Below are 15296 nucleotides of genomic sequence, written 5' to 3' on the forward strand. Positions count from 1 at the left end.
TCCTGAGATGTAATGGAAGGTATGTAATACGGGGAGTGTATGATCTTTCACTCGTGCATAAGGCACAGTCAGCTATAAATTGTGTGCAGGAGTAATGCAACCATTACCATAGCCTTCCATTATTATTTATTAGCTATTATTACACCGCTATTCTGCGAGACAAAGATGAAGTCTGGGCCTATTCTTCATCAGCAGAATCACAAGGAAGTTTGACTACACGCAGAGATCCATAAAGAAAACGGTTTATATGGAAAATACTCTTATCCCTCTATACTTAAGCCTGATCCATCACCCACTAATGTGGATGGAAACCTTCCCGTCAACTCAGCTAAATGTTGGATTGAACTATCCATGCTAGCTACCTCTGGTGTCAGGGAAAGTGTATTTTTTTCTTTCACCAGGTAAGAGTATCTCTTATTTACTATTAAATTACGGTGTGTGCATTTTATCAAAGGGACGTGACCGTTTTGTAGGTATCCGTCTAAAAAACTACTTGGAACTGTGAAAACAGTCACAGACGACTCTGTGAATGCACCTTCTGAGAGAAGGTACGCTGAACTGCGCCTGACCAAGTAAGCCTGATTATACAACCCCAGACTCTTTTGGGACCAAAAATGGTCATTTCAGAAAAAAAATAATGAAAAAAAAAGCCATAACCGGCCGCTAAGGCAGCTGGCAGCCCCTGCCCGGGCCCTCGGCGCAGCCCGGCCCCCTCAGCCCGGCCCCTTCGCGCCCTGGGCGCTGCCCGGTGGGGGCAGGGACGCGGTCCCCGGGCCGTACCACCGCGCGCCTCCCGCGGGGGGAGACACGCGCAGCCGCTCCCCCCCCCATGCCCCAACCCCGCCGCCATCCGCTTCGCCCTGCTCAGAGCTCCCCCCCCCCTTTCCTTTACAGCGCCTGGGCAATCCTCGCCGGCCTCCTCCTCCTTCCCCCCCCCGCGCGGCGAATGGTACGAGCCGCGGCCCGCCGCACAGGTGCGGCCGATGGACCGAACCAACAGCGGGGGAGGGGGTGGCGCCGCCGCAGCCTCCGCAGCCGTTGCCCGGGGGGAGGGGGCAGCCGGTAAGCGCCAGTGGAGGGGGGGGGAGGAGGAGGAGGAGGTCGGGGCTCGGCTGTGCGGGGCCGGAGGGGGGGGGGGGGGGGGAGTGCGGGGCCCGGCCGCGCTGCGGCTCCGTGGGGCTGGGAAGGGCCCGTGCGGGCAGGGCTGGGCGCGGGGTTGCAGAATAAAGGCGCTGTGCCCGGGCTGTGGGGGGCTGCCCGCACGCCCTGAGGCTCCCGGGGTCTGCGTGGGTCCCGCCGTGTGCCTGGGAAATGGCGCCGTGTGTGCGGGGCGGGCGGCGGGACAGCGGCTCCGGGGGGCTCCGGGGGGAGCAGGGCACCGGGCAGCGCTGCCTGCCCCGCGTGGGGAGTCGGGCACGGCAAGGGGGGGCTTCTCGGAAGCTGCCCCAGCGCTGTGATTGTGTAATCTCCTCCGTGTTGAGGAGCAGGCTGTGCTCTGTCACCTCCTGGGTGACCTCGTGCACGCCGATGTTCCTAAGGGAATGTCCCCACATCCTGATTGAAGGCGCTCGCCCTGCCCCTCGCTGCCTTTAGGGTGGCAGGAGCGCGGGTGTGAGGAAGGACAGCTCGGCGGGCGTGTTAGGGCACGGTTGTGGCCCTGCAGACAGTGAGGAGGAGGATGAGTGTTCCCAAGAAGCGTTCACAGTTAGTGTTTGCAGTTGGGATGACCTCTCCTGCCTTCTGGTGAGAAGTCTGGGCTGTCCCTCCAGCCCCTCCCCAGTATTTACACCTCGTGCTCCCCGTCCCAGGGCCCGCGCATCCCAGCCCTGCCTTACAGCTGGCTTTGGCTGCTGGGTGTCATCTGGGCTTCGCTTTTACTACTTTCAGTTTCTGTTCTCCTCCTCTGCAGCGTTCCCGGGGAATCTGCTTTTGTCTCCTGCAGACCAGTTCCTTTTCCCCACAGGAGGCCGGCTTTGCCAGTAAGGAAGTTTGATACTGCTTAACTGGAGCTGCTACAGTGCTTTCTCCTGGCTCAGCCTGCTTGTGGCTTCTGTTTATCAGCTATGGCTATATTCAGGTCTCAGCTCAAGTCATAGCCCTCCCTGGCCTTATTGCTGTTGGCTGGAAGTTAAAAATCCATGTTTTCAGTCCTTCTGTGGTCACCGCTCTTTCACACATCAAAATTTGTTCATTTAAGCTAAAGAGTGATGGGTAATGTTTTATAACTAGTGCCATGGAAAGTTGCTTAGCTTTCCCTCTAGGTAAGCTAAACCACTAGTGTAAAAAAAAAAATAATATATATATATATATATATCCTTGCACATTTGGAAAGCTTGCTTTTGGCCAGATTTTGTGCACCAAAGCCTTCTAAAGCCTGCTTGCAGTGCCAAGCAAGATGCAGGCATGCAATTGTAATACAAATGTTGGTGGCTTCTTGCCAGTAAAAGTGACACACAGGAAGGTGGCAGGGCCCCGGTGGCATGGGGCCAGGGACAGCACGGGTGCTGCTCCTCTGCCGGGACTACCGCTCCCAGCAGCGCCCGGGCTGAAAGTGAAAATAAACTCCAGGTTGCGCTTCTCTTTTTCTTCCTCCCCTGTCTCTCCCCTCCTCCTTTGGGTAGCCGCACATGTCCTTTCTCTTTTGTTTTCCGCCCCGCAGGCTGGCTGTGTGCTAGGTCTGCGGAGACCGCCCGGCACCGCTGCCCCGGGAGGAGTCGGAGCAGGAGCCTGCTACCCGGAGCAGCGCTTTGTACGTGGCCACCCGCCCAGGCTGAGCAATAAAACTTTCCCATTTCTCTCCGTGGTTCCCACATGCAGGTTGATAACGCCAGCCCAGCCCGCCTTTCCCCTCGCTGCTGCTACTGTGGGTGCTGGAAGGCCACCGCTCCGCGAGCGGGCCTGCTGCGGCCTCCTTTCCCCGGCCCCAGGGCTGCTGGCTGGCTGTGTGGGGCCATGTGGGGCTAGGAGAGGTGCAGCCAGTCCCCGCGGCGTGAGGCGCTAAACATGGAGGCGGCGAGTAAACCAGATGGCGGGGAGCGGAGCCATCACGGCAGCGGCACGGACGCTCCCGGGAAAGCTTCCATGGACTGCTACTTGCGATCTCAGGGCTTGTACAGGAAGAGAGTTGCCAAGGATGGATCTTGTCTTTTCAGGGCTGTGGCCGAGCAGGTAACTGGTTGCTTAAAGAAAGCCGTTTTGGGGGGAACCACAGGGAGTGGGGCTCGTTAGTGGGTGCTAATGCTAAAATGTGGATGAGTATTGGTTAATGTTACACAGACATTCGCTGAGAGGAGGGGAAAAATAGGGAATTAGTGTCTCAGGGGGAGAGAAGTTCTGTGTGCCCAGGCTTCTCCCCTCTTCAGAACACGTTACCTCCTAAGTTTTGACCTTTCACTGCTGCCTCAGAGCATTTTTCAGTGGAAGATTTCAACATTTGGGTACAGCTGCTCTGTATGTGACTGCAGGAAGCTGAATTCACTGGGAAGAGTTTAAGAGCCTCGCTCTGAGTTGTGTTAAGTAGTTTACTGTAAAATTAGAGAAAGTGAGTAATTTATCTTCAATTCTTCCTGTTGCGTTCCCCTCCCCCATTTCAATGTTACTGTTAAAGGAAAAAAGTGACAGCGTCATCTTGTCTTAAATACAAGCAAACAGCAGTGGGAGCTCTGGTGCTTCAGATTGTGAGAGCCTAAATTCCTGTACTAATTATACACAGTTCACATTCTCTTTACTTTTTTCCAAAGTATTTTTCCCACTGAAATTAAGTTTAGGCAAGCAAATGCTTGTTCTGTAGGAACTGTTTTTGTTTTTTTTTTTTAATTTCAGGGGAATGATCACTGAATGCATGTTGATATTCTGATTTTTTTCATTAGTTTATAGAGAAGACTTTCCTCACATTCCAGTGTATATAGAACATTTTTTAAAACTTTTTATTAAATTTTTAATACTTGATTCTTTTTTTCTTAAAGGGAAGGTCTCTAATTCAGAGTTAATAGGTGTTTAGTCACAATTTTTGCTGAATCTCTGTGCTCTGTGCACAAAAGCTGAACAGATCTGAATAGGAAGCCTCTTAAATTGAGGGTAGTATGTAAGAATTGCAAAAAGCTGCAATTTAAATTGACTGGAACTTCCCCATGTTGTAGTGGTGATGCAGACGAAGTCATGCTAGACATACCTCTGAACCTATGATGAAAATAATACACGTATTTTTTCCAGTAGAGATTTGAACAGGGGGTAGAGTGCAGGTGTCACTGGGATCCTGGCTTTCCAACCACTGTTTGGGCAGCAGAACTCCTCTAAATCAAGGGAAAGCAGCCCTGCGGTCTCTTGGATTTGGTTGGATTTCCTGACAAGTGCATGTTGGTAGTTTTTTTTCATCCACTCCTGCTGTAACTTCGGTTGAAGTTCTTTGCAAGTGATTAATTTGAAGAATGAATCAACAAATGCTACTCCTTTCACATAGTAAATCCACATGTAGTTGAATGTTTCAATTTAGTAAATATGTGCACTCTGTGGGTACTTTAATTTTGGATAAGTAGTTGAGGTTTCACCTCTGTAAAGATGTTACTGAATGAGTAAACATTTGAAATATTCTAGTTTTATTTTTAAGACTATCTCCAAGGCTGTATTTAGACTATAGTCATCAAAAATTGTGAGATCTGGTGTCACTTTCTTTGATTTCTCCCATTGTAGGTGTTACACTCTCAGTCTCGGCACATTGATGTTAGGATGGCTTGTGTAGACTATCTTCGGAAAAATAGGGAGAAGTTTGAAGCAGTAAGTATTCTTGTTCTCTTTGTGAGCTTTTAATAAGAATATTCCTTTTTTCCTTCACTTTTCCAAAGTATATTCTCCTGTTTGTGAGTATTCATTGCAGCTATATACTAGTTGATGTTTTGTAAAGTAAGTGCCCTTTAAATTAATTAACAGGTGGCAGTAAATCAATTGTCATAAGCCCGGGGAAAGACCTGTATGCTGCTTGGACTGGGCAGACCTGGGATAGAAAGAGTAGAAACTCCAGTGTTCATTTAAAACTAAAACCATACCTTCTTAAACTCTTCAGTCTGCAGTGGACTGATGGAAATCTGAATTTTATTTTAGTATAATGTCTACTCTAATAAAAATTGGAAAATATTCTTATTGTGCTGATTAATTGGTTTTACGATATATGAGGGACTTTTCTGATTGGTGAAATTTGTTTCAGGGTCAGCAGTTTATTAGGTATTGCCACTGTGTTTCTTTGTTTTTCCCCTTTCCTAAACATCTATAACAAATTTCTCCATCAACCATGGACATCAAATATCATTTTGATGTATATCTGACCAGTGTCATCAGTGCCAACATTCTAAAATCCTTTTTTAGTTCCCTTTAAGAGTGGTAATAAATAACAGTGCTCCTTCTTGTGTTCCAGTGTATGCACCATTGAATTAATTACCAGGATAGCCAAAACAGGATTATATCTAAGCATTTCTTAGTAGAGGACTATTACTCAGGTCTCTTTGTTTTAACTTTACCCAGACACAGAGTAAAAAGCCTGCCTTATGTATACAGTGGCGTAGGGAGGAGAAGGGAAGCAGGATGGAGAGTTTGTGTATATGCTGTAATTTCTGACAGTGTCCTGTGCTCTAATGTGACCGCTCACTCAATAATGTGGAAACTGTCAAGAAAGACTTAAGCAAAGTGCAGTGAATCTCTGAGAGGATTCGACCGACACTGACTTGCCGATTTCCATTTGCCAGAACTGTTTGATTTCTTTGTGCCCTGTCCATCTGATGACTTACCAACTCTTAGATCCCTCTCTCATTTTTTTTTTCCTTGCCCCCTTGCTGCCAATTCTCCGATCCATTTCTTTCCAGAATTAGCCCATTCACTCCAAAGCTGTTTGTCTAGACTTGCTTTCTTGTGGCTTCATGAAGTTCTGGGAAATGTTAGGGTCCTTCCTGACTGTAAATGTGTGTTGTTTTCTCTTCCCCAGTTCTGCCATCTTGGTTGGGTAACTGTGTTGTCAACCCTAGCTACTTTTAATGTCATGGTCCTTGCCACCAAACTCCTAGGCTCCATGTGTATAAAATCTCACTGTTCTTTTTTCCCCCTCAGACTTGAACCAAGTGATGTGACCTCTCCTTTAACCACCTTTACTGTGCTTCTGAAAAGAAAAAAAAAAAAAAAAAAAAAAAGTGCTCCTCAAAATAGGTGTTTCATGTACAGGGTTGAGGTGTTTCATATCTTTTCTTATTTCCTAGTGTTTCTATTCCCTCAGATATCTCACCACAGCTCTGCTGATGTCCTTTGCTTCCCATGCCTCTTACTATACATTGTGTTTTCTGTCTAAAATATGGCATTGTTAACTTTCTTCTCTTTAAAAGAGGTATGCCGTGTTTCCCATGTCTCTTCAACTACTTCTTCATCTGCTGCTTTAGTAGTTAAGTGCTGTTGACATGTACCAGTGGTACTCACTGAAGTTCTTCTGTCTATTGTAACTATTTCAGATTGGATTTCTGTCCCTTTTTGTCTCTATAGCATAGATCCTTGTATAACCAAAAGTTTCAGGTGACTGTGTAATCACAATTTTCATTTTCATCCCCATCTTTTCCTGAAGTGTCATCTTTGCTGCTGTCTTCTCTTCTTTCTTTTTTTTTTTACCTCTCCAGTTTTCTATGAGAAATTTCTGCTGCCCTTCCTTTCCTCCTTTTTGCATTATCTTTATGAGCATAGACACTCAGAAACTACTGTCTATGCTGCTGTTTCTCGGCTCCACCTTTTTACTTTATACATGATTACTTCTGCTAAATTCTGATCAGACTTTGATGCTTCTTGGGAACATCACCATCAAGTCAGGTTCAAAATGGCTAAAGCAGAACTTCTAATCCCACTGTTCCTCATGTTTTCCTTATCACCTAGTTTCTTAAAAACTGTGATTAGAGGGGCGATTCTGCCTGTAATTTAAGAAGTAGTTCCCATTATGAACTTTATTTTGTGTTCTCTCTGTGCACGTTAAGGAGCGCAGCTGAAGGATTATTTCCTTAGCCTATCACTTAGTGTTGTCTGTGTGCATCCTTCCACTGGAGTTTATTTGAAGTGATACAGAAAAGGGAAGAAGTTCTTTATGACTTGACTACACGAAGTATAGGTACTATAGAAATGTGACTCCTGCTTGTGCTTGCCCTTTGCTGCCAATTTCTTTTAACAAGATACTTTGATAAGCAGACACATACTCCAGTGATGCCTTGCATTCCTGGGATGAGTTCCTCATAAACATCTATTTGATGCCCTCTTTACTTTTTTTCGTATTCTTCTTTGGCTGCTGTTTGTTTTTGTTTCTTTTGTTTTGATTGTGTGAGATCTCCAAAAGCTGTTTATATGGTTTTCTAGGATGCAGACCTATACATTTAAAGCCTTTTTTCCCCCTCATTTCTACATCACTATGTGATTGTGAGCGCTTTGAGGGCAGGGTAGTCTTAGATTTCTAATGATAATGTATGTGGGTCGCAGTGGGGAATACAGTGGGTCATAGACTGGGGAATCCATTTTCTACACTAATAAAAATATTACTTTTTTTTTTTTTTAATACAGTTCATAGAGGGGCCATTTGAAGACTATTTAAAATGTTTGGAAAATCCACAGGTATGGTACACTTATAGTAGAAAGCAGTTATTTTGTTGATTGGTAATTGGGATTCTTTTTGCAAATATTTTTGAGTTTGAGATTTTTGTATTACGTGATTATATAGATGTGTACTCTATTGTAAAATGTTTTGGGATTTTTTTCTATTAATTTAAATGTGTTATTCCCCCAAATTGTATCCAAATGTTTCCAGCCTCTAAAAATGCCAAAAAAACAAAGCATGGCTTGCTTTTTTCATCACCTAGACTTTTAGACCTTTATTCAAGGTTGTCTTAAAAACAGTTACTGACATAAGGAATATTATGTACAGTAGCCGCAGGCTGTTACAAAGATACAGATGTAAAGCAAAATTGATTTTTTTTTTTTTTTTTCCTATTTCATTTTAGTCTTTTTTGTTAGGGTGTTAACAGTTTATATAAGCTGGGTCTGTTTGCTTTGTGTTAGTGCATTTCATAAGACCATGTCAAGATACATGTTTTAAGCAGGAGAGTTAACCTTCAGGGCTCTTTTTCCAGTTCATCTTTAGTTTAAGGCCTACAAAACCAGACAGTTCTGAAGGCAGAGAGTAACTTTTTTTTTTAAAAAAAAAAAAAAAAAAAACTTGGTAGATGTCACATTTGGTAGGCTGACGGTTGTTTACCAAAAGAAAAAAACAAAACACTATCACCTCTCAAAATCACCCTTATTAATGATAGCTCTGCATTTATGAGATTGTTTTAAATTCTTAATTTAGTACGGAGCAATTTTTACTTTGGGGGGGAAGGAGAGAAGCTTCCAGCTTCTATTCCTTAACCTTACTGGAACAGCTATTATTTCAAAAAATACTCAGAATGCACTCAAAGCTCCTTGGCTGAACTTCTGTCTCAGTGTCAATATATTTATTTTTGAAAATGATTTCTTGCTTCTCTTTATCTGTGCGTGAAGTATGCTAATTGTGTGTTTGAACTGAATTTTATTTTTTCTTTTTCCAATACAGGAATGGGTTGGACAAGTAGAAATAAGTGCCCTTTCTCTTATGTACAAGTAAGAAAACTTCTAAATATGTTTTACTGAGGTCAATTCAGTTTTGTTAGTTAACCAGCTTGAGTGCAAAAGATGGAATTGTGTATTGCATTGTAGTTCTTAGAAAATAACAAATACGCTTTGAAAACTGCAGCCGTCAAGGTATTAGATAAAAATAGAAGAGCGAGCTTTCAGAGTGACACTTAATCTCAGATTAGAGTAGCAGTTTGCAGTATTGTCAGTCTTCTCACCTGCACGAGCAATTGTGGGTAGAATCATACTGTTTTTATTTTTGTTTATTTTTATATCTTTTCTGTTAAAACTGCTTTTCTTCCTATTTCTCACCAAGGCCTTACTAGTAGCACTATCACTAAGCAGTGGCCTGTATCCATTTCTTTATTGCCTCTCTACAAATACTCTGATGTGGGTTAGCGAGATTTTAGGGTTTATGCAAGAAAGCCATTCTCATACCTCCCCTGCGTGACGCTGTGTAAGACTGCCTGGTTTACTGCTGTTTTTTTAGCTGTATTCTCTTTTCTGTGGAAATTTTCCTTTTTCCACTGTATCAGTACAGGCAAAATAGAGTAACTGTATCTTGAGCTATGCTTAAGAAAAATTTTGGTACTTGTGCATAGAGAAGCACTCTTCTTGGTGAAAGTAGGGATGGTGGTGAAGGTAGAGGGAAAGTAGGGATTGTGATGAAGGTAGGGGGAAAGAGTTGCTTCTCTTCCTGCATGCTGGCAGACTGAGGGAAAGCAGAAGTAAAAGTTTCCAGCTCTATGCCAAGTGGAGAAGTGAGAGAGTTTGACTTCTCAAGCACAGGATAAAAATATAGTATCAATAGATTTGTCGTCATTTCAGCTTCTCAGATCCATAGCATGTCTACTTTGGTTATGCTGTTTTTTTCTCCTCCCTGAAGCAGGCGGCTTCCTGAGCTACAAAATTCTTCTCAGAAATGCTCTTTTTGAGTTGTAATAGAAGGATGGTAGGGGGTTGGTTTTGTTTTCAGTCCAAAAACTGCAGTGAGTATACTTAATCATTTTGCAAGACTAATTAATCTTTTCTTTTGTGAGCAAAGTTGTTCTTGAAGGAAGTGATGGGCTAGTGAGCGAAGAATTCAAAGGGAGCACTGTGGATAAAAGAGAGAGGAAGAAATAATTAAACGTCAGATCATGACATTGATTTATAACAGAAAAACACGTAGCAAAGAATGAGTTTCTAGAAAAAAAAAAGCATGTTATGTTAGCATCAGTTGTGGATTTTCCTCTATTTGTCACTTTGACATATTATACTTCAATAAAAAAAAAGAATTAAAATTCTACGTTTAAAATGTGGATAGCAAACTGAGAATTTACATACCTGTAGTAGCCCAACTGTTCATTTATGGTATTTTTAATTATCTTAAGTGTAACGAGGGAGTCATTTCACCTTGAAAAGTAGTCATCGCATAGGAGTAAAACTCAAGTTTGCAGAAATAAAATTTTCTAAACCCGTTTTGAGAAAGTACGCAGTGGCAACACTGCAGCAGCACACAATTGCAGTTTTGGTCCAGGCTTCACCCAAAGCTTGTTTTAGTTCTCTTGTTTGAAGAGACAACTGTGGTTTTTTTTTCCTGCTTTAAATCCGGCAATTTGAGTCCAATGAACACAATGTGAAGTTGGACTCTGAGCTGCTGGCTGTGTCCAAAGAGGAAAGGAAAGTGAACCTCCTGGATGTCTTTTTTTTTTTTTTTTTTTTTTTTTTTAGTGTGTTAACCATTTTACAAAGCAGCAGGCAAGAAGAGTTTCTGGCCACAGATGTGGGCTGCTCTGTTAGCTGGCCTCAGTGCCCAGAAGTGTTCTTGGGCACGTGTAATCGATCCGCTAGGACAGATTTAGCCAAAGTCGCTGCTCAGCTTCTGGAAACATTGCTGTTTCCTGTTTCTTTTCATAAAACCTCCTCTTTCTTCTAGTGGATTTCCACATGGCATAAATGAATTTCTCTAGAAATGGGCAGCTATGAACTTTCCAGGCACAGTTCTGTCTTGACTTCATGGATGTGCTGCACTTGTCATTAGCTCTGTGTGCGTTGCATCAGTCACTGTGTTATAGTAGGCCAATGTCTGTGCTTACAGAAGAAACACCACATTCTCTGCTCAAACTTACTGACTTCTTTGGTACCCTTTTCATGTATAATGCTGTATTTCTCTATATTTCTCTGAATTGAACTTCTGTCATCTTTCTTGTGTTGGGAATGGTTGTAGAAATACTTTTGGGACAGTGCATGAGCATACACCTCCAAGGCAAATGGAAGAATATGCAAATGTGTTCAGAACACTGCATAAGATCATTTTTAAAATTCAACAAACAGTAATTATATCAAAATTGTCTATCTGAAAATATTGGTAAGTTGGGAATAATAATGATTGTACTGCTACTTAAAAAAAAAAAAAAGAGAACACAAGTGCTTATGGAAAATAAAAAAATACAATAAATGGGAATATTAGTATGGGATGACAATTTTGCAAGAAATTTGAATGTTTGCACTGAGAGAGGAGTAGAAATAGCTTGGAAAAAAAAAAACAACTGTGTATTTAAATCACTACCTACCATTTCCGTGTTAAGTCTCTTCTGTGACATTATGAGCTAGAATTGCTATGGTGCTCTGCAAGCTCCTCTTCCTGTGCATCATGGCGGATGTGGTCTTGTGTAGAAATTTGACCTATAGTGAAAACTGGACGTATAAGATAATACTGGATGTTAAATGTAAATATTTTCTGTTTGAGCTCTTCCTGAGAAAGCAAGATATTTCATAAAAGCAGGTCTCCTTTTGATCAGCGTTTGTTGCACTTGTCTTCAGTATTCTTTTCCACTAGGTATTTTTTCTGGTTATGTATGTTCCTTGAACTTGGCTTGAATATTTCTGTTTTTATTGATGAGTTTTCACGTGAATTACAATTTTTTTTTCCTTAGGAAAGATTTTATAATATACCGGGAACCAAATGCTTCTCCTTCACATGTAACTGAAAATGGCTTTTCTGATAAGGTAAAGTAAAGAATTGGCTACTGTGAAAGACTGAATGAAGACTACTTTAATTAACAACAAACAGTATAATGACTTTTATTATTCGACAGAAAGAAAATGTTCAGAGAATTTGATTTCAATAAATTATTTTGTACATATTTAAGGCAGCTATACTGTTAATACAGGTAGCTCTTTTAAAATAGCTGGTTCATATTTGGGGTGTGGCATATCTTCCTGGTGGTCTAAAATTCTGAAAACCTATTTACAACTGATGTAGACTCACAGCTATCAGTGTCTTAAATTCTTCTTGACTTTTGGTCAAATTGGTTTTGATATAAAAGATGTTCACTAAGCTTTTTGGCTGTTTCATTGGAGCTTAGAGATCTTGATATACAGCAAAGCTCGTTGGTACATTGAGTTTAAAAGGCAGTGTTCATATGAAAAATCAAGTGAGATGCAAAACTTAAAATCTGTGTGTTTTTTTAATAGGTATTGCTGTGCTTCTCAAATGGAAACCACTATGATATTGTTTATCCCATAGAGTATTCAGAAAGGGCTGCTCTGTGCCAGTGTAAGTATTATGTTGGTTAGATAAAAGCACGTATTTTTACTGGAAACGATATCATCAGGTTTCAGTTAAAGGGAAAAGGCTCTGTATGAAGATTTATTCTGTAGGAGCTTAGTTTTCCATTTGAATTGTCAGTGATTGTATGATTTTGCAAAAAAATAAATTCTCCTGTGCTGATTCTTGAGACAACAGTGCAGATTATCTACCCAGAGGAGAAAACCTACCTCCCTCCTTGAGTCTGGGTGCTCTAATATGAACAGAAAGTGTTACACTAATTTATAATCTGTTGCATTGTCTTAGGTCAGCGTTCAGGTTTTGATTTTGTTTCAGATGATGTTAGCAAACTTGTTTATATTAAGTTACATATGCAAGGATAATTTTCTCAGAGGAAATAATGGGAGTTGCATATACAAAACAGACTGAAAATGTCTGCATGGATTACTGTTTTTTTTTTTTTTTTTTTTTTTTTTTTTTTTAAAAAAACAGATTGAAGCAATGCCCAAAGGTTCTAACCAGGCTTGATGGGTCACTTGGCAACCCCTGCAGGGATTCTGATTCTTCATGAAAATTCTGCCCATGTGCAGAGTTATAGGCTAAGGCCCAATTTGCCTGTCAAGAGACCTGATTGCTGCTAGTAGTTTCATGCATACTTGTTAAACTATAATAGCTGCAGCTGTTTTGGCTTCTAATGACTTCAGTGTTTCAGTTAACACTTCAAAATGCTCGTTTGCTTTGATTGAAGTAACTTCAAGTGCCTCTATCGTGATGGTGTAAAATCTCATTTAGCTTATAATCGATCTTGTCCTGCCACTTTCTTGTCCCGCCACTTTCTTGTCCCCTTCTCCAGCTCTTCTGTATGAGTTACTATATGAGAAGGTATTTGATACAGATGTGAAGAAAATCATCGCAGAACTTAGTACTGCTGGTGTGACAGAGGAAAGTAATGGTAGCAGTGAAGTGTCTGCTTCAGATTCAGAAGATGACAGCTACAGGTAAATGGGGTTTAGAATTTAACACAAGATGCCTGTGAACAATACATATCTCTTTACGTAAAGGAATACTGATGTTGCAATGTGTCCCCCTTCTGTTGAAAACACCAGAATCCCCTGGGAGAGTTGTCAGTATGCCAGTCTGGCGTGGTAAAGTCCATGACAATTTGTTGCCTCACTCTCAGCACGGTAGAATTACAAGAATTTAATCCAACCTGTTGTACTTCTACACTTGGGCTGAGATCTCTGCTTGATAGAGGGTGTTTAAATTTAGCTAATGGAGAAATAAAGATGTAGCTTGCTTAATTTTGTTGTAATTTGGCACAAATACTTAATGATATTTCTTATCCATTTAAGAAATGGATGGGGGCAAATGAGTGTTTTATTGTACGTGTATCAGATTGTGTAAACAAGTCAGAATGTTTTTTTTTTTGTGTCTCAGAGGGTATCTCAAATTATCTTAATTTTTCAGCGGTTTCAACTGAGAGCAAAGATCGATGTTCTAATAAATTTTAGGTGGCACTTTTTTCTAGAATGGTAAATCTATAAATCTCAGCTCGAAGAAGCACACATACAGAAAATAAGTAAGAAGTGGACAGGTCCTATTAATCCTATGTTTGGGTACACATGTGTGGTGCCAGGAGTTGGACTCGATGATCCTTATGGGTCCCTTCCAACTTCATGATTCTATAGAGGGTGTTTAAATTTAGCTAATGGAGAAATAAAGATGTAGCTTGCTCTGCTTTGTTCCTTGATTATTATAAAGTGATTATATACATGGGTTTCAATTCCTCTTTCTGGACCTGGATGCTCTGGATAGCTTTTAAATATTTTTTCCTATTGATTCTTTTTGCATAGTAAGTCTTTTACAGTGCCAATTTTGCGTTTATGTATTGGCAGGTTTTCTTCTGTTGTCTAAGACTGTTCTTAAAACCCTAGCTTGTGTGAAATTCCACTGAAGCCATGAGAATTAGTGCAGCATGCCCCCTCTTCCTGTTGAAAGTCATTAAAGTCCCTTTTGGGGGCTTTGCATGTGGCAGAAGAAATTCATTGAGACTTTGGGAGCTGTTTTTTTTTTTTTTTTTTTTTTTTTATGCCCAAAACAACAGCGAGGAAGCTGATGGAAATCACCAGAGAAAGAATACCAAGTTCTGGGAATGGGATTAGCTTCCTTTCTTGTATGGAAGAAAATAACAGGGAACATTTCCAGTTAAAATACAAAGTATTTCTGCCTAGAGGAAAAATCATTGTAGTTAAATGTCAAAGTATGGAAACCCTCTCTATTTCTTTGTGGTTTTGGAACTTTCCTGAGCTTCTTATGCAGCAGCATTACCCTGCATTATTGTGATTCGTGAGCAAATACACTACTAACCTCTGTAACACCTTCGTAAATTAAGGTCATGTGCTCACTTGAGACCATCAAACTCAATGCTTTTGATTTAAACCATATGTCTTTTGACGCAAGAGCTAGTGGGTATGACTCTTGACCTACTTAACCTGAATTATGAACATTTTGCTCTGTATATAAAGTCTTGAATTTTTTTTTTCATGTCTTAAAGTTGACTCCAGCTTGTTTCTTCACTGAGTTCTCTGAATGATCTTTTTCATTTTATAAACGTCAACATTTCAGTTATGTTATTTTTCAATGTTAGAAGCTATTTTGTTTTGGAAGAAGTTAATGCTGATAGTTGCCTACAACTTGCAGTGATGTCAGGTGTGGAAAATAGAGTAAGTTAGAGTGCCTGGTACTTGTTAACTAATCAAGCATGTTTTTTGTTTGGCTTTGATGGCTTCTTTTGTCCTTTTTTTAGAAACAGCAAAATATTAGTGGAATTTCTTATTTCCTTTGTCACCCTCTCTTTCTTTTTAACTGATGGCTAAATTTGTTTGTATAAGGTAGACTTTCTAAAAATTGTACTTAGGAAAAAAAAAATCTTAGTTTTAGCTCTATATGGTATAGAAATGAAGTTATATCTAAAACCTACTAGAAAAAGACGTTGCATGGTATGTTTCATGCAGAAGAACAGGAAGAGAATAGTAGCTTTATTTTATCTACTTCCAAGGTGTTTCTCACTGGGTTTCCAGTCCTATTTGCACTATGCTATCACTTCTCC

At 41.1% G+C, this 15296-nt stretch overlaps 1 protein-coding gene across 4 annotated transcripts in view; it reads left to right on the plus strand.

The window, feature by feature from the left end:
• The first annotated feature begins 1916 nt into the window (after window positions 1-1916).
• The window catches only part of OTUD4 (OTU deubiquitinase 4), a 28668-nt gene continuing 15288 nt past the window's right edge, over window positions 1917-15296 (plus strand). For 3 of the 4 annotated variants that reach the window (XM_032186676.1, XM_032186678.1, XM_032186677.1), the window contains exons 1-8: window positions 1917-1979; window positions 2818-3168; window positions 4690-4773; window positions 7570-7620; window positions 8597-8643; window positions 11574-11646; window positions 12115-12196; window positions 13041-13185. In XM_032186676.1, the coding sequence (XP_032042567.1) occupies window positions 3004-3168; window positions 4690-4773; window positions 7570-7620; window positions 8597-8643; window positions 11574-11646; window positions 12115-12196; window positions 13041-13185 (647 nt within the window). In that variant the 5' untranslated portion in view covers window positions 1917-1979; window positions 2818-3003. Of the gene's footprint in view, window positions 1980-2817; window positions 3169-4689; window positions 4774-7569; window positions 7621-8596; window positions 8644-11573; window positions 11647-12114; window positions 12197-13040; window positions 13190-15296 lie in introns of those variants that run through there. The other variant, XM_032186679.1, reaches the window with a different exon arrangement.

Source organism: Aythya fuligula, chromosome 4 (genome assembly GCF_009819795.1).
Source record: "Aythya fuligula isolate bAytFul2 chromosome 4, bAytFul2.pri, whole genome shotgun sequence".
NCBI lineage: Eukaryota > Metazoa > Chordata > Aves > Anseriformes > Anatidae > Aythya > Aythya fuligula.